General features: G+C 41.5%; 1 protein-coding gene across 1 annotated transcript in view; it reads right to left on the bottom strand.

Moving 5' to 3' along the window:
* Positions 1-387: 387 nt before the first annotated feature.
* LOC122798244 (elongation factor 1-alpha-like) overlaps positions 388-20,264 on the bottom strand; it is a 150,554-nt gene continuing 130,677 nt past the window's right edge. Inside the window, exon 7 of the mRNA XM_044067032.1 lies at positions 388-784. Coding sequence (XP_043922967.1) covers positions 672-784 — 113 coding nt within the window. The 3' untranslated portion in view covers positions 388-671. The remainder of the gene's footprint in view (positions 785-20,264) is intronic.

Raw genomic sequence — 20,264 nt, 5'->3', positions numbered from 1 at the left:
GTCCAGCTATGTATTGGCTTTATAGCCATGCCTGCCTCAAATCTGACAGGCTTCAAAGGATAGTATGCTTTGTACAAATTCAGACTTTAAAGCAGCATCTGCTTTTAGCTTCATTCTCCCCAGCTCAGTATATAACTTAGGATGAAGTAGTGGAGGTAAAGCTGCTAAAGCCCTGCTTTATTATCTTCCACAGCTGGACTGCAAGTTCAGAAAATCCTTAATAGCTCAAGTGCATTAAGCCAGTCTATGCCAAACCTCAGTATTTATACCACAAGTTCAGTCCAAGCACAAATCCTCAAAGTTCCAAGTAGACAGATTTAAAACATTACCACCTCAAACACCTATATTCTGTAATCTTAAACCCAGAAATCAGAACAGCAAAACAGATAACCTTAACACTTTATTGGGTGTTTTGCATATAATGTACTTAAACCAATATTCAGCTTACATAATCTGTAAGCTTTACAACCTTTAACTTAAGGCTGTACTCAACTGTCTAGCATACAAGGTATATCTTTTAAAACAAGAAATCTTTCCAGCAGAACAAAGCAAAATGCTCATTTAATTGTTTTAGCAGTCTTCTGACATACTGGTATACAAGATATACCCTTTAAAACAAAAGATCTAAATACTGAACCAAGAATCATTTCCAACAGAACACTAAACAAAACTCATTTAATTGTTTTAGCAGCCTGCTTTTTTGAAGGAGTTGCCATTTTCTTTTCCACAGATTTGATCACTCCAACTGCAACAGTCTGCTTGATGTCTCTAGCTGCAAAACGACCTGCAACAAGAAAATTGAAAGATAAGAAAATCCACAGTGGGCTATACTGAAGTTTGCCAGTGGTACATGTTCAGATAGCAAAACTAGATGGATTCCCAAATGGCTGAAACCACCCAATTCCAAAGTGCAAGTCCAGTTTCCTCAGATGCCCATACCTGTACTGGAGCACAGATTCTACAAAGAAAGGGACATATAGGTCACCAAAATAATTACAGTAAATGCCTCATTCCTGTATACAAGATAATTCAGAACATGAATTTCCTTAGATTATTCTTTAAAGCTACTTCATAGATATCCAAACTCTGGGCTGGGAGTAGATTCCAACCATTTGAAAAAACAATTTCTTTCAAATGAAAAGTGGCTTTGCTGCTTTTAAATCATAGTGATGCTAGATTCCCAAACACCAAGGGGATTCCGTGGACAGCAGTTGAATACAGGACCAAAACCAAAGCAGTTTGTCATGCCAGCTGAGCCTGGCAAATTACTACCCTATGTATGTAAGCAGGTCTATGCCAGGCCCTGCCTCATGATAGTGTTTTGGGTTTGATGGCCATCTGTCGATTACAGTAGGATATAGTTTAACCCAGCTACATGCCAAGCTAGCACTTTCACCACTGCCCCTTTCCTTAATTCATTGCCTGCAAACAGAAAATGTCCAAAATCACCCATACATCTGCAACAAAGATAGTACAAGGAATAAGAGTCTGTTGCATCACTGAGCCTTTCCAGTTGCCTGGCTTTCCATTATCCAGCATTTAGCCATGCAGGACAGCTAATCATGCATTTGCCTGCAACTACATACCCCACAATTTTCTAGTCTTGCCACTATTTTACACTAAAATCAACGTGATTGAGAAATGTGCGTCATCTACTCAGGCAGTTACCAGGCTATTGATTACAGGATTTAAGCCTAGCCTTACATTCCAGCCCTTATAGGATATGCTGGGATGTTTACACCTTTCCCTGTCTGAAGGACAATTTACAGTTACACAATGATCTAAATTACATTTGAATAAAGTAGTACTTTGCTGTATATAGATGAGAACTTTCACATATATGGTATTCTAGGATACAAACCTATCCCTCCAACATGTTCTATTTTGCAAATTTCCACTGGACTTGTGAATATGTAATAGGTTTGACAGACTAGGGTCTGCTGAAGTTCTACATGCAAGGCAGAGTCCACCTCAGTATTTATATCGCATTACCAGTAAAGTGACTGGGAGAGAGCCCATTTCCAGCATAGATCTGGGAGAAAAGGGTCTCCAGTATTAGAAAATAGTCTAAAAATACAGTTGAAATTGCACCAAATTAGACCATATGAAAACACTGGTTAATGCGCACAAATTACTGATATAGAAAAAATTTAGTCAGTTAACAGTAATGCAATATGAAGTTAGAAAAACAGGCTTGTGGTATATTTAGAGAAAGCGGAAATATAAGGGTATAAGGAAGTGACTGGAGTAGAGAGATCTAGGCAGGAACAGGTATTGGCCACATTTAGTGAGTTTATCCTAGTGTTGAGCAAGAACAGCCATCTTTTCACTAGGAAGTCTCAATAGTTTGGAAGGTTGGGAGGGTTTTGACCTGGTGGAGACTAGTACCGGGCCATACAGTAGCTAGGATACTGAAGAGGGACAAGGCTTTCAGATTCTCAGTAAAATAAATGGCTATAATTGCAATGTGCTGTGGTCATTCCAAGTGTGACAAGTATTTGGGCAGGTGCATAACAGACCGAAGCGCCAAAACAACCAAATTGCTTCTCTGAATTCTGGAGACTACCTTTAGACGTACACTGCAGAAAGGAATTCCTTACAAACAGCAGATGCATGGTTCAAGGACAACTGTCTAAATTGATCCTGTAGTTGGGGATTAGGGAACCCATTTTCAGGTGTATTGTCAATGGGATAGTTAACAGGGGGGCGTATAGTTGAATAGTCCTACACTACCCCCTGAAAAGTTTATGATGGCACCAAGTTTGACAAACTTCAACTTTGGACCTCAGAAGTGAAGTGGCAGCCCAGGAACTGCACAACTAAAGTTCCTGGATTCTAGTTTTGAGCTAATTTGCTACCGGAGTTATTTTATCTAACTTATTTGAAGTTTGCCAGGATGGTCCATTGGGCCAAAGGAGCCCATTTTCAATGGAGTCCTGGGGAGAAAAGCTCCAGATACAATATATAAAGCACAGGAAGAGTACATGAAAACAAAAGTATAATAATTAAGATAACAGAAATTATATACAATTAGTAAAAGTTTACAGATATATAGTCCCCATCATTGCTAAGAGATGTCAAGTCTATAATTAGGTATTTACAAGTAAATAAAACTAAGGAGCCGTTTACAATATGCATGTTCCCAGAGGGGAAATGTGATCAGTGGGTGGGGGTTATGTAGGTTAAAGGAGGTGAGAGATGAGTTAGGGGAAGCAGGGACAGAGGAAAATGGTGAGGTAGATATTTCAGTTAGGATAAAAGGAGGGGGAGAAGGGGTAGGGAGTAAGGTAGCTGCTGGGGATGTTATGCAGGATGGGAACATGAGAATTTCCAGAGTTAGGTGTGAATGGAGCAGAATTTTAAAGGTGGAGGGGCCACTGGAGGCAAATATGAGGTGGGAGTTCCAGATGCACCAAGGAGAGAGAAAAAAAAAAAAGTAAGTTTGCCTGCTGGACGGGCAGGTTTGTGAAGTTCAGATTCTGAGTATTGGTTCTTAGGAGTCTGCTAGGTAGATGCATTGTAAAGGTTGAAACAAGGGAGGGGTAGAGAGGGACTGAAGATGAGTTTTTGAGCATGAATTAGTTGAGTGTAGAGAAGGCAGTTGGGCAGCTCTAGCCAATTTAGTTTGTCGAGGGTGATACGAGGGGAAGATGTGTCCAGTGGTGAATTTGGCGTTGTTGTAGCAGAAAGTTTTGTTTTAATAGAAGATTGTAGGTTGGTTAGGAGTGGGCTCCATAAAGAGAAGGGATGAGATGTGGTAGAGAAGGAATCTAGTAGACGTAAGCAAATGTGGCGGTAGAATATACAAAGTTTCTGGTGTTAATATTTGCTTGTATGTGGGTATCAAAATTTAAGCTGACTGTCAATGAGAACAGTTTTGCACTGGATACTATTTCAAGAGAAGTGTTATTGACTGGTGAGGGAGAATGAATTGTTGATAATTGTGTTTTTGGAAGGGGTGAACATCACGAGTTTGGTTTTTGATGCATTGAGTGCCAGGTGGTTACCTTAATATCCATTGTTCAGTGGATAAGGCATCTTGGGTTAATTTTATGAGGGTTGGAGTGGTGTTAGAACAGATAATTCAGATAATTCAATAGTCTGCATATTAGATGATTCTTGCATTAAGGATAGTGTGAAGTAGTTTATGAAAATATTGAATAGGGGACCCAATATTGAACCCTGGGGTACACCAGTGAGGGTGTTGAGGAATGGGGAAATGGTTTTCCATTTCACTGCTGGTTGTCTATTGGAAAAGGTAACTGGTAAACCAGTTGATAGAAGGGGGTAATAAATTTAGATGAGTTTGGTTATAGGATTGACATTCGGCTCTACAACACCCAACTGTAGGATGCTGAACACATTTGCTAGCTCTAGATATGCAGTGTGCACAGCTGTCCTTATCCATTGCTTCAGTAATTTTCTGAGAAGTCAACCATGTTAGTAGGAAAGGCCTGCTCTTCACAAATCTGGAAGAGACTGGTTAGTCTGCAGGTTACCTTTATCCCATTTTCATAATGGTCTTTTATATAACCTTACAGATGAGACTGTCCAGATTATGGGTGCCCCACCTTTGTGCAAGGGAATGACCACAGATTTCCTAAATTCATCCAGCTGGTTTTGAGGCAGATACTGAATAGCTTCTGAAGTGAGTTAGACAAGTAATATTTCATGCCAACCAATAGGCAAACTATGTAATCTGATCCCAAACAAATCTATATCATACAATGCTATTTCCCACCAGGGCAAAATCTCACTCCTAGAAATATCCTGAGCTGGGCTACTTTATCTCTACCCCAGGAAACAATCATTCTCTGACCAACTGGCTATCCTGTAATAGGTCACCAAACCATTCACCTTAATCTCCAGGGGTTCACTCAACTCATTCAATCCCCTACCTGAATCAAAAACCCTAAGAGTTATACCTTACTTAACTGGATTAGAGTCAAGAAAGCCCCTCACTCTTACCTAGCAGGCTGCTTATCTGACAGTCTTAGTGACCACTCCCCCACTTTCCTAATTTGGCACACCACAGTCTGAAGCCCATTATCCGCAGGCAAATAAGTCCCAACTTCAACCCCAACTACATCTCCTCCCTGCAAAAAGTTACTGGTCACCACTAAACTACCTCAACCTAGATGAAGCTATCCACTTCAACAGTACCTTCCTCTCCATAAACACCCATGCTCCTGTAAGAAATGCCAGTCAGATCCAGGTGTGCCCCATGGTTAGAAAAGACTACCAGAACCCTAATGAAATCCAGAAACTAGGCCTGGTAGCACCGGCGTCTAAACTTATAGGCAATCACTAGTTGAACTGCGCAATAAAGCCAAAAAACATATTAGACAAATCCCTCTACTATACATCCACCCTAAACTCTACCACAACCCTAAGCAATTCTGGTCCACTATTAATACCCTCCCCAAGGGAAGGTTGATAACCCCCAGCCATCCATTTCCCTCTCCAGCAGTTTTGCCGAATCCAAACTTCACTGAAACTGTAACATCTCTAAACACTTCCCTACAACAGCCCCCCAACTCTTAACCCTAACCCCCACTCCTCCTCCTCAGTACCTACCTCCAACATAAAGACTATTGTCAAAACCCAAACTAACAACCTCAATGCATCCGATACACTAGCCTACCCAATTAAAATTCTAATTAACTGTTCCATAAGAGGATATGTTCCCTCAATATGGGAAATATCCCACATTCCCCTCCACAAATACACTGCACTCCCCTCCACTGACCTCTCCAATTACTGCCCCATTGCTATCCTCTCCCCTCTCCAAGATACTTGAAAAATGCATCACCCAGGTCTCCAACTGCCTCCCAGCTAATCTCCTCCCCAGAACTCAACATGGCTTCAAGCCATATCACAGCACTACCTCTACTCTGCTCTCCTTCAACACTATACTTAATCACAAAAAAACAATGGCCCCTTCTCTACTGCTGTATTTCTAGATGTCTCAAAGGGCCTTTGGCTCGTTCTCATGAGCTACTACTCTCCCCACCCTCTCCTCACAACCAGCCTGCAACTGGTTCCACAGCCATCTACATGGACACCAGCAATCAGTAATCTGGGACAAAAACACATCACCTCACCTCCCAGTTATTCTGTGTTAAAGGGTCTATCCTTGGCCCTCTATTCTCATTAACCTACATAGTCATCACACAAGCATCTCATACAGTACGCAGAGGACTACTCATCTGCTCTGCCCTCACTCTACCAGAACTAACAAATCACACAGGAATTATTCTATAGAAAGCTGGCTATCCAATTGCTCAGCTCATACTCAACCCAAGAGACCAAACTTATCCTGTTCCAACCTCCAAATGCCACCCAAAACACCCCCCCACTTAAACACTCTTGCCAAAGACAATTATCTCTCCATCAGAACACACAAAATTACTTTGTGTAGAAAAACTTGGTTTTGACACCCACATATCTCAAAAAAGTTCAAGAAACTTGTGCATTATATCGAAGCCGCCAATTCCTAACCAAGGAAGCCAGAATCTCCATAGCCAATTCCCAGCTAATCTCCACCCTACTCTATACATCCTCAATACTTACCAACCTTAGACAGACCTACACAAGCTGGATGCCTGTTAGAAAATTGCTAAACTTACCACTGGAACCTCTTACCACAGCCATCATAGTATTGCCCTTAAACTAAACTGGCTAGAACTCCAACTCCTTCACTTCAACTCACCCTTGCTTAAACTTAACCACCCCCTTAACATCCCTTCCCTTCAAACCCTTCTCCCTCCCTATCACCCCACTAGGCCCAAAAGATCAAGCAACAAAAACCAACTCACTTATCAAACCCAAAACTCAGGAAAAGCCATATTTTCATGTACCATATCTAAACTTTGGAACAATCTTCCACCCTCTAACTACTCACCTTCCAGCACCCTTTAAGACTGCACTCAAATCCCACTTAAATTGGCAGTGACTTTGTCCTTGTTCTAATCCAGACCAACACCCCCATCCTTAACCCCCCCTCCACCTAGTCTCAACCCAACTATACTACCGCCACTACTAACCAGTCAAATAGCTAGCTGTCTTTACATACTTTAACATCTTTTCGGACAATTTTATTATAAATGATGAAACTTAGCTTGCAAAATTTTCTGTATAAACTGTTGATAATCAATATCTTATTGTAATAAAGCCAATCACCACTGTTATTTACTACTGCTGCAACTTTATATCTCTATCATGTACATGTGGAGTTTTTCTCCCGGGAATCTGCTGAAAAAGGACCTGCGTCCAGTCAATTTCCTGGTAAACAAATGTAAATACATAAATCCCAGAGACTTTATTGGTCTTAGAGCCTTCAGAACTGTTTTTTGGGTGATTTGAAGGGGTGTACATATAGGTATGTGATGACAGTGGGGGAGAGTGAAGTTTGAGCTAAATTTGCCCATTAGCAGATTGGCTAGGTCCTTTGGGTCTGAAGATGTGATGTTCATTAGCTCTGCACAGGGCTGGGCACAGACCAACTTATAAGCTTTGTGGTTTTCCTTCACCTGGGTGGGTATTTTACCTAGTGTCTAGATTTGACAACTCCAGCAAAGCTAGAACTTCCACTGAGTGACCTCCCAAACTTCTTGTATCAGAGGCACATGGGATATATGCAAATGATCCTTATGAAATCAGGCGTTTCAGCCAATTGGCGATTCTGAATGCCCATGACTTTGGACAATTTCAGGCCAATAAAGCCAAACCCCACTAGCTGTGGATATGCTTATTTTGGCCTTGTTGACATCAGCACAGAGATTTGGGAGATCATTCGGTGGAAGTTCTAGCTTTGCTGGAGTTGTTTTTAATGATAGGTTTTTCAGTGACCTTCTCAATTACTGTTTGTGTCTAGATTTGAGAATTTGCTCAGTTTTAGTTTAGCAAGAGTATTTTGGCTTCTTCAGAGCCTGTTTATATTTGGGTTCCACCATTGGTATCTTTGAATTTGGCATTGTATTTGAGGGGGCAGAGGAGTCTCTGCAGCTGTTTACATGTGCATAAAATGTGGCAGTGAAGGACTTGCCAAGGAGGCCTTTGATTTTAGTCAGATTTAACTTTTCATAAGCTAAGATTTGGGCTTCTGGTAAATGACTGAATTGTCCAATTTGACTAGGAGACAATTGGTGGGGAAACAGCTGCCTCATATTGGTGAGAGGCAAATCAAAGATTCACACCTGATTGGGGTGGACTAACTGGTCCATGGAGTTTTTTACTGAAATCTCTGTTTAAGTTTGAAATGAACAAGTCTCCCAAACTATTAAGATCAAACTTTGAACTCTGAGAACATGTAAAAAATGCAATGTTAGTAACCAAATCCAACTATTAAGGATGATCTCATTTGAATGGGAGGAACTTAATGGACATTTAGTACCCAACCACACGACAAGCAAGTGATGTATTACATGACACTGATGTCTCATACCACAATTGCAGCTAGCTATATATGGACCATGTTTACATAGCATGCAGCTACCAATGTGTTTAGCATTAGATTTCAGCCTTTACTTAAGAGGCTTTCATTCTAACAGTGCTCCATTTAATACTGTAAAATAGTGCATTTACTAATGTAGTAATGAACTTGGGGGATACCAATTTAATCCCAAGTTAACTAATGGATAGTCTAATCATTTTCTAAGGGAACCGAGCTGCTACAAGTCACAGTAAACCATTACATTTGTAATATTTTGTACACCTACAATCTCAGCAACCATGCAAGTTACACAAATACTGTCAAGCAGCATTTTATTCATCTAGCTGAGACCTTTAATGAGGCTTAATTCTGTTACTGGATTGCTGAAATTTAGAAAAATGTAAAATCATAACAGTTTACCTGCACTAGGTAAATTAATGCAGTTGAGTTTGCTATTGTGTAAGCTTTAAAATGAAATCTTTTAAAACCTTGACGCATGGTATTAGAATTGATGCAAATATGAAGCAATACAGATGTGCCTAGAGGAGTCAGGAGTCAACTGCAGACGCACCTGGAGGCTTCACTCGGATGTAAAGAGTTAAGGGTGTTGTACCACAACAGCAATTGTGCAGGTCCATAAAACTAAACACAAGAACTCAGTTTAACTTTGAATGTTCATCTACCTCAAGTTGTAGGAGAGATTAGGCAATCTGCCTACTCCAGGGAGCTCCTGTCAGTCTGGATATCATTTAGGCTAAACTCTCCCAGATGTGGTAATGGAGCTATCCAAAGCATTCTGATCAGCACCAAAGGCCAGTGCACCTCACTGAGTAAAAGCGAATATGCTGTAAACTGGATTAAGCACAAGTTAACAAGCGACTTGGAGAACTCTTGTACATGTTAAGTTGGGAGTACAACATTTTGGTCTCAAAAGCTGGAAATCTGTACAACTGCAAAAGGAGTGTACATCAAGCAAATTAGCCAAGAACATCCAAAACTACACACTGTAGTACTACATTTTGGAAGGAATCTTGAAAGTTTCATCCAAATGAGTTCTCAAATGTTTCAGAATCACTTAAAACCAGGCACCGACTAATAGCTGTACTATTAGGATGAATCCATTCCTGGATATGAACAATGAAAATCCATGAACATCTCATTCGTACATACCAATATCAATGTCTACTTTTAGATGCAAGTTAGGCAATGAACATTGAAGATTCAGCTCTACATGATCGAAAAATGATTGCAGGTCATCTGGCTCAGAGTCAATGGTATTTAATATCAGAATTACCAGAAAGGTTATGAACAAATCTTTGCTACCAAGTTAACTTAATGAACTCGGATATCCACCATTGGTTCCAAATACCAACTTTGTGAGGTCACTGAAAGTTGGTCTGAGCAACCAAGCTTTAACAGTTAATTTACGTTTTAGTCTAGGAATTTTGCTCCAGATAAGTACCAAATAAGTTACTGGAAGCTGAACAGTATTTGTCCCAGGGACAGTATGTGTTAGATCTGTACTACCATGTCTAACATGGAACATAGGGAAAGCCACCCAGGGTGCACTGAGGTGAAATACTGAATAGGACCATGTAAAGGTCCATTCAACTACTACCACAAAGTAATTACTGCACCTAAAAAATGTCCTGCTTGTTGGCCTTAAATCTTTATAGGCACTGCTTTGTCTACACATTATCAACTAGGTGTAACCATTTGCTTTTAAAAATTTACATGTGTAATGCTGACTGGAAGGCTACCTCAAATCAGAACATTCACTAGCACTAAGTCCAAACTGTTGACAAGCATGAAAAATGAATGGGTGCAAAATACTGCAGTGCATTGCCAAGATCTTGCACAAGACCTCATATATGCAGTAGAAATTTGTTAGATGTCATTCAAGGGCTCACCTGTATTCAGCTCAAAATGCAACTCCACAAAACGGGGACCATACAAATACATGAGAAAAAGCTTGTGCTACCCTATTTTGCAGCACAGTGTATGCTTTGAGCAAGACTTGTGAATTCCCCATTTGGGTTAGAGTGCTAGAATCTGACCATTTCTGCATCCCTTGATCAGTAAAGCAGTGGAGTATTTCCAAAAAATTCACTTCAATTGGTATTGGCATGCTTAAAGAGGTGGGGCACAACGTTACAGCAACACCAGATGCTTGGCACAAAACAGATGCTTTCATTAGGTCAAAAAATGAGCATGCGATTCATGCATGTTCAGCAGTACTGACTAAACTTCTGCAATACATCCTGACACCACAGTATGCTTAAGGCCATTTAAGCCATTTAATATGGAAATTGAATGACCTACTTTGGGAGCTTATTGGAATTACCATATTTTATCTGCCAGTTTAATATATTCTTACATCAGTTGTGGGAATAAAATACTTGTTGCCAATACCCACATTTTCTACAGCAAATACATTTGACTAATTTTTTACTAGGCTATAAAAATCTGAATGTTAAAATGCGTTTAGAATAGTATTGCTATCAGATAGGGGTATGCAGCTTGGATTCAGACTAGGAGTATCAGAAGCTTATGGGGAAAATGCAGACAATCTTGTACTGTATGGAGTGTAAATATTCTAGACATTTCCTGTCCTGCTTCAGATTGCCGGCCTTGTGTGAATATCCAACTGTTAAATCTATCCATAACCCCCACCCACATTTTTCTCATGGGGTCAGGGTACAACAGTCGAGTCAAGGTTCATATTTTCCAGAAAATATGAAACATCTTCTTAGAGGGTGGCATGAAACAGAGCTCTTTGAATTACAACTGCTAGCCTGACCTACTGCCATCAGCCTTTGCCATCAACATAATGTAACCGAACTGAAAGCATAACTATTCTGCTGTATGCTACAGTTGACCCACTCTGCATGCGACAGGCTTACGCATAGCTGAGGTTGGAGATTTACTGCAGATGTACAGTTTATTCAAAAAGGAGATTAAGGAAATTGTAGCAGTCTATTTTGAATTTTGGTTTAGCAAGGTAAAAATGACACTGCATAGGCAGGATAGATTCATACCCATCAATGTCTTAGCACAATATGAACACCTAAAAACAGGGGACAAAAGCCCCAAAATAGGGACAGATTTAAAATATTGCTTAAACCTGGAAAGTTGCTAAAACAGGAATTAACATGCATTTTACAGTTGTGTACACCTACCATAAATGTAGATGTTAGAGTGTCTTCAGTGTTGCAGTCATGACTGTAGGGTTCTCCCCTGCCGGCAAGCAGCCCTCGGCCAGAATCCCAAAGTCTGGGTCCGGCATCGGCTGTTCAACCCTGCTCCCTGATGTCAGAGCACCAGGAGTATAAAGCTGACAACAGATGCCATCTTCTCCAGTTTTTCTTGCCCCAGATGTCAGGTGTCCCAAAATGAAAATGGTCCCAAAACCTTTGCAAATACACCTCAGAAGAATGGTGAAAAAAGGAACCACACAAAAGTAAAAGAGGGGACAGGAGGGAGGGAAACCCAGACTGCAACAGTGAAGACACTAACATCTACATTTATGGTAGGTGTACACAACTGTACTATGTTCGTGTTTCACTGTTGCAGTCATGACTGTAGGGTAGAATCCCAAAGCCGAAAGAAAGGGAGGTGGTCATAAAGAAGGGGTGGATAAAAGGCCCTGCAAGACTGCAGAGGCAAAGCCTGCCCTAGACTTAGAGTAAAGAGGCAAATTGTAGTGCTTAGAGAAAGTATGCACTGAACTCCCAAGTTGCAGCTTCCAAAATGTCCTTGGTAGGAACTCCTTTGAGGAAGGCTGCAGAAGTGGCAGCAGCTCTGGTGGAATGAGTCCATATGCTCCCTGGGATTTGCTTTCCATGGTGAACAAAATCTGATTCCATGAGCAATCCATTTAGAAATGGTTTGTTTAGAAATGGCTATCTTGGGAACTTTAAGCATAAGAAACAAATTGTTCAGATTTTCTGATGTCCTTGGTTTTGTTCAGGTAAAAACGTAGCTGTCTATGTACATCCAAGGAATGTAAGATCCTTTCCCCTTTATTTTGAGGAGTGGGGGAAAAAGGTTGGCAAGTGGATAGTTTGATTTAAAGCCACTTTGGAAACCACCTTAGGCATGAAGGTCGGATTAGTCCTCAAAGATACCCTTCTTGATGAAAAATAATATAAGGTTCCACTGCCATAAGAGCTTGTAACTCTGAAACTCTCCTGGCAGAGGTTAGTGCCAACAGGATAGCTGATAAAAACTTGATGTCAGCAGAAGCAGCAGGCTCAAAAGGAGGCAAGGTTAGTTTTTCCAAAACATAATTGAGATCCCAAGCAGGAATAGGAGGAGATCTAGGAGGTCTTAGTTCTTAGCTCCTCTGAGGAACTGTCATGAGCTGGTGGGAAAGGATGGGAGGATCTGTATTATGAGCAGAAATAGCAGAAGCATGGATCTTAATGGAAGAGAGAGACCCTTATGTAAGAGATCCGTCAAGTAAAGTAGAATTACAGTAATGTTAGGAAGAAGAGGATCAGAATCCTAAGCCTGCATCCAGGAACAAAATCTTTTCCATTTTCCTGCATAAGATTTCCTAGTGCTAGGACGTCTAGCTTCCAAAATGACATCCATAACCTGCTTGGGTAGGAAAGAAATCAAAAGCCCTGGATTAACCAGGCAACCAGGCAGCCAGGCTGAGAATTCTGACATGTGTAAAACCTGACCCTGATGTTGGGACAGAAGGTTCGGAGACTGAGGTAAAATCCAAGGGGGCTCCAGGCATAGGTTTATTGGAGTTGGATACCAAAACTGCAGAGGCCAATTCGGAGCCAACAAGATCATCTTGGGTTTGTCCTGTTTTTCAATAAAACTCGTGGAAGCGGTAGATTCGGAAAGGCATATCCTGAGAGGTTCCTCCAGCTGAATGACAAAGCATCCACTTTCCAAGCCTCTCTGTGGAATATCCTGGTGCAATAATTTTGCAGCTGATGATTTAGATGGGATGCAAAGAGATCTATGTGAGGACATCCCCATACTGCTGTTATCACCCTGAATATTTTGGTGTCCAGCATCCACTTGTGTGGATCCGAAAGGTTTCTGCTCAAACTGTCTGCCAGTAAGTTTCGTTTTCCTGGTAGAAACTGAGCTTGAAGATCCAGATTGCAAGTTAGAGCTGTGTTCCATAAATCCATGGCTAGTCTGCAAAGGGGGTAGGAATGAGATATCCCTTGCTTATGTACCACATAACTGTTGTGTCTGTCCGTACAAGTAGTTGTCCTGGCTGTACGAGATTCCTGAAAGGCCAATAGAGCTTTCTGAATGGCTAACATTTCAAGTTGATATGCAGGTGCTTCTGATCCTTTGTCCAAAGGCCCTGCAGACAATTGCCCTGAAAATGGGCTCCCCAAGCATAATCAGAGGCATCTGTGGTTAGAATCTGAGGCAGGAGGTAGACGGAAGGGCTTCCCTTTGTTTAGAGCACATACCCTGGACCACCAAAGAAATTCCTTTTGAAGGCAAGGAAGGACAGGAATCAGTATGTCCAAACTGTGGTAATGCTGAGACCATACACTTTTTAGGTACCACTATTTTCATGTGTAGTCTTGCATATGGTACGAGAAGGATGCAGGAGGCCATGTAACCCAAAGCCTGCAGAATTTCCTTGCAAATAGATGGGTTAGAGTTGCCAAGGCTTTGAAAGTTGATGCCAGCTGTAATTGTTTTTCGGATGTCAGAAATGCCATCTGGGTTGTAGTGTTTAGAAGAGCACCCAGAAAGTTTGTTGTGATTGTGTTAAATTTGACTGTTTACAGAGAATCCCAGGAATTTGAGGAGGTTTTGTACAAAGTCTAGATGCTGGAGTTAGACATCCTTGCTGTCTGCCTGAATTAGACAATCGTCCAGATAAGGGTAAATTTGAATTCCCTTGAGTCTGCAGTAAGCTACTACTGGAGCCAGGCATTTTGGTGAAGACCCAGGGTGCAGTAGATAATCCAAAGGGCAGAGCAGAGAATTGAAAGTGCCTTGATCCGGCCTTGAACCGGAGGTATTTTCTGCAATCCTGCCTGATGGGAATGTGTAAATATGCCTCCTTTAAATCCAAAGTCACCATCCATGCATCTTTGGACAGCATTGGGAGTAACTGCTGTAGAGTAAGCATCTTGAATTTTGGAATCTCTAGAAAGGTGTTCAAGACAGACAGATCCAGAATGGGTCTCCATGAATTTTGCTTTCTTGGGACTAGAAAGAGCCTTGAGTAAAACCCTTTTCCCATCTCTGAAAGAGGTACCAGTTCTATGGCATTCATAGCAAAAGGCCTCCATCCATTGATGTTTTGGAAGGTCTGGCCATCCGCTTGGCCTTGGCAAAGTATGAAAATGGAATTTGTAACTTCTTAAAATCACATCCAAAACCCATCTGTCCTGGGTTATTTGAGTCCAATTTTGGTGAGAGTTTTCCTCTGAGGGGGGCTTCCAGGCAAGACAATCCTGCAGCCCAACAGAGGGAGTCATTGAGTTTGTTTCCTTTGAGACTGATCTGTCCTCTCCTCCCCTAGGGGTAGAAGCAGTCCACTGCCTTGGTCTATAAGCAGCCTGTGTTTGAGGCCTCCCTCTGGAGAGTCTATATCTACCCCTTTGAGGCCTGTCTGAAGAGGGAAAGGACCAGTTTTTTTGATGGCCAATTCCTGCTAAATCTAGGAGGCTGTACTTGTAAGAAATCTAACTGTTTGCATGGATTTCACCTTATCCACCATCTTTTTAATCACCTCTTCAGCTTTAGATCCAAACAAAACATTATGCCGAACAGGAGCATCCAATAAATTTAGCCTTTACTTGTTCAGGTAAATTTTGTTCCTTTAGCCATGCACATCTTCTGACTGTGCCAGAGGCCGCAGCCCTACAAGAAGCCTCCAAGGCATCAAATCCACAGTATAAAACATGCTTCCCAACTTGTTCAGTGGCATGCAATAAGTCATGTATAATTCCTTATCCTCTGCACAGGCAGAAATGGAAGTAAATTTTTGTTTTAAGACAGATAAGAGATATTTAAGCATATGAAACTGACAGTTTAAAGCCCTAACGGACAAAGTAGCAGACGTGTACACCTTTTTGCCCCATCTTTCCAAGGCTCGAGAATCCTTTTCAGTAGGAATAGGATTTTTGGCAGTAGTGGCCTTAACACCCTTAGGACCCTGTGAAATGGTTTCAGAGTCAGCAGTAGGATTCTTGTATAAAAACTGATGGGAATCAGGAACCCTGTAGTACTTATCAGGCTTAACAGGAGCAGGAGGAAAACCAGGGGTTAAATTAGCCTCCGAAAAGGCATCATCCACAATATCCAAAACAGGAGGAATAGCCAGGGGTCTATGTTGGGGAAGAAAATCCCTCAGTATTTTCTTGGATTCTGAATACTCCTGTCCCTCCCAGTGGAAATGTTCCCTCATTTCATGCAGAGTTTCCCCAAAAGAAAAACCCTCAGGAGGAGAAGCTGAAGGAATGGATTCTTCCACATCAGAATCCTCATAAGGAGGGAAAGAATATTCCTGATCAGAAGAAACTGAGGAAACTGAAGCCTGATCAGAGGAATCCTAAACATCCTGCCTTGGCCTTTTGTCTGGAGGGGGATGAGAACCCCTAATCACCAAGTAAATCCTCCGCCATCTTGAGTAACTGTTTGTGACTTGGGAGCCGGTTCAGAAGAGGCCTGTGTTGAAGTCTGATTTAGAAGGAGTCTTTGCCTTTGTCTTTGCCTTTACTTGAAGCTGAGTAGGCCTGAAAACCCCTTCGGAAGCCGGTACCTGCACAGCGGCTCCGGACCCATCCGAAGGAGCATTGTCCGAAGGTCCTGCAACAGACATTTAAAGGCCTGGTTGGCTCCTCATGAGTGTCAGTTTCGGCCGTCTGCTCTGAAATGGCAGACAGGGGCTGCAAAAGCGCCTCACTGATGACGGCCGAACCTGAAGCTGGCTCCATATGTGCGCTACCATCAGATTTGGACCTCAGAGGCCTGTCTTTATCCTTGCGATGCTTGTGAACTCTGGTAGATGGAACCGTATCCGACATTTTCTAGTTAAAGCGTCTACCAAAGTAATGAAAAGCAAAATCGTACCTTTGCTTAATTGTACGTTGATTGAATCTAGCACAAAACAGACAACTACCTACGCTGTGGTCAGGGCCTAAGCAAGGAATACAGTAAGAATGAAAATCCTTATGAGGTATTTGCTTCCCACATGAAATACAATTATTAACCTTTTCTGACATCGGAGTGGAGCAAGAAAAGTTTCCCCAACAGGGTACTTAGCTTTGAGTGGAGTAGTCAGTCTTCGGACCGAAGTAGAAATATTCGTCAGGAGTCAACTGACCGGCACTTTGCGAACTGCTATCACCGCACGGCAAGAAAGACTGGAGAAGATGGCGTCGGCTGTCAGCTTTATACTCCTGGCACTCTGACGTCAGGGAGCAGGGTTAAACAGCCGACGCCAGACCCAGACTTTGGGATTCTGGCCGACCGAGAGCTGCCTGCCGGCAGGGGAGAACCCTACAGTCATGACTAAAAGTGAAACGATGAACATCTACAATCCTCAATTTGTCAGAGCTCCACAGATTTTATGTACAGACCAAAAATGAGCCAAAATCCTAGCTACTGAATCTGGACAGCTGTGGTACGGACTTCATTTTTAAATTTTAGAAAGCCAGGTTTCAGAAATAAATTAAATTAAGCATTTCAATTTTATGGAGGGGGTCAATAACTCAATTCTAAGTGCAGGTGCACAAATGCTCTTAAGCTAACCAACAGGAAACTAGTTGTCCAACTTGCACTTGCCCATAGTAGATGCTCACATTAATGCTACAGTAGATTCCCTGCTCAGGAAACCAAGCAGTTTCAGAAAGCTTTGGCTCCTCCACACCTTCACTGACTGAATGGCAAAAGGAAAAAATCAGCAGAGTGAAGATTTCTTCAGGACTTTGCCCACAGCAGAGCCTAAACCACAAAACCAAAACGGTCAAGAAAGCAGAAGCACGAACCTTTGTATCTTAACTATGGGGATTGCAGTTACTGTAGCAGTGAATTTGAACATTTGTTATCAAAGTACAACTTGCTCAACTGTGCTGTCCATCATCCTCAGTGTTGCAGTACCATTTAAACTATGGGTTTAATACCAAATCCTATCCAACTAGGGAGGCGGAACAGTCCCTAGGAATGGTCCTAGCAAAGTTAGAATATGCAGAAGCTTCTCTTGGTTTTTAGGTTCTGGATTGAAACTAGGAGCAACAGCTCAATTCAAAGTTAAACAAACCACTTTGGACATAGAAGGGGTTTGTTCTTAATTTGGCCATGTCTATGGAATGAGGCAAGGCTTGTCCACCACGATAACTTATTGCAGAAGTCAGAGCAATGAGTACAGGTTTTCCAACTTATCAAAATCTTGAGTGGATTCAAAAGGTGACAGTCCACTTCCCCAGCACAAAAGTGGAGATAGCACCAGCTGGAAAATTACTTCCACTCCAGATTTTCTAGTAGCAGGTTTTCTTGCCTCCTTTACTACCTGCTGCATGTCCTCATGAAATAATTGTAAAAAGGCATTACAATTTAATCATCCTGACAGCTGGAGTAAGATGGGAGTTAAACTACCACTGTCCTGGGTGACTAGATCCAGTTCAAGAAGCTTGTGGTAACTATCCTTTGCCAATTCAAGAACCAATGTTTCCTGGGCCAAAACAGGAGTCACTCAGTTTGAAAGTCCTGAATCTTCAGAATCATGGACATCAGTGAAGGGGGGTAGAAAGCAAACATTGCCAACCAAGGGAACGAAAATGTTTTAAAACCAAGAAACTTCAGTGTGGAGGGTGTGAAGTTATGACCAGAAATCTAAGTCAGTCGAGCATTTTCCCCACAAAATGTTTGCAACATGCCCTGTAAACCACCTGCATCAAGGTAGTCACCTCCTGTGTTGTTTCCTTAATTAAGGGCAAAAAACATATCTCCTGTATGTGCTGACAAAATAGTTAACCCCACATTTATTGGTCCATGTATCCAAAGGTCTGGGCCTACCTTCAACCCAACCCCTGATGTTTCTGGCTTTCCTTTACACAAAGGAAGGAGCTTCATTGATGTCCAATATACAAGAGCTTTCAGTAATTATAGCCCCAATTCCCTCTAATGGTGCTGACAGTCTACAGTAAAAGTAGATACAACCCTTACATTTGTTGTCCATACATTTCATTAAAACCCTCCAAGGATTGAAGTACTGGCAAATTTGCATTTAGTTTAATAGGTTCCAGAATGCTTAATATACTGCTTTCATATCCCCTCACCATAAATTTTCAAGATATTAAGGGCTCCATTTTCAGGGTGATACTGGCCAACCTGTAGCCCTAGGACTTTGTTCTATTTTTGTCTTGGTGGGGTGGATAGCACAAGACTAAAGATTTTAAGGAAAATAAACAATGGTGATAGCATCTTAAGGTATATCTACATTTGTTTACTGGGAAGTCAGACTGCCAGAAACCCATTTTCAGCAGAGGCCTGGGTAGAAAAGCTCCAAAGAAATAAGCAAACTATGATAGTACAATATACATACAGGAAGATTGTAAATACACCTAGTCTATACATAGTATTCAATAGTTTTCTAGTATACATAGATTCAAAAAATACATTTCAGTGAGGATCACAGAATAAAATTAGTACCATGTATACATTAGTTATGAACAAATGAGATTTATTTTTCAAGTAGTAAACACGGAGGAGAGGAAGAAAATGAGTTAGAGTGGATAGTGTGAGTGGCAGCTTGTCAGGTTTGGCACAGGAGCAATGCCAGTTCTCGGATAGATGCTTAGTTTGAAATTGGTAGATTCAGGTGTTGAGGGTGTAGGGTAAACTAACCCACACCCTCCAAAACCCACCTGAATCCACCAATTTCAAACTAAACATCCAAGAACTGGCATTGCTCCTGTTCCAAACCTGACAATATACAACTCCCTGTCCACTCCTCATTTTCTCCCTCCTACTACTCAAAGGAAATTTGTTCATAACCACGTATATAGTACTAATTTCTTTTTGAACCATGTCTACTAGAAAAGTGTATTCATTTTAATGTACACTATTGTACCAACTCTATTTTAACTATATTTGTGGAGCTTTTCTCCTTGGGCCTCTGCTGAAAACAGGCTTCTGGCACAGTCGGACTTCCCTGGTAAACAAATGTAAAGAAAACACCTAATAAGATGCTATCAATTGCTGCTTTTTATTTTCCTTAAACTCCCCTCCCTGCTTCCAATCACTGGCCTGTACAGAGGGTCTATTTCTGAGTGGCTTAGGGTTCCAAAGAATTTGGATAAGTAGGGGAAACTTGTCTGTAGATAGTCCAACACATTGTTAAAAGTGCAGTCAAGTTTGTTTGTATGATGCCTTAATCTTCTAAAGTTGATTCAGTTTTGCTCAAAATTTCTATCTGGTTACACCTGCTGGTATCAATACCTCCTCCCTTGTCAGCCTTCATAACCAATCAAGACTTCTCTGCCTAGCGCCAACTATGCCTTCTCACCTTTAAGGTTTCTAGAACGTTCTCCATGCTTTTTTTTGCATTACTTTCCTGATGTCCATTTCACATATGACCTCAGGGTGCTAAAGTTTGGAGTAAGGGGGGGCAGTAATTACTGGGTCTTATTTCTCAGTGGTATTTACCATGGTGCAGAACCTTCATATTCAATTTGACATAGGATTTTAAATTAACCAGTACCTCTGCTGCAAGTTAATCCCTCTGAAAGCACACTAATCTCCAGGTCAGCAAGATTCGTTTTGGAGTGACTCCAAAACACAGGGTTTAAGTACTGTGGCTGGTTTCTCCATCTGGTTATGGGTCTCC

The sequence above is a fragment of the Protopterus annectens genome, chromosome 3.part1, assembly GCF_019279795.1.
Source record: "Protopterus annectens isolate FY-2018-M chromosome 3.part1, PAN1.0, whole genome shotgun sequence".
Lineage (NCBI taxonomy): Eukaryota > Metazoa > Chordata > Ceratodontiformes > Protopteridae > Protopterus > Protopterus annectens.
Note: the sequence above shows the minus strand (reverse complement) of the source record. Positions and strands in the feature narration are given on the sequence as shown.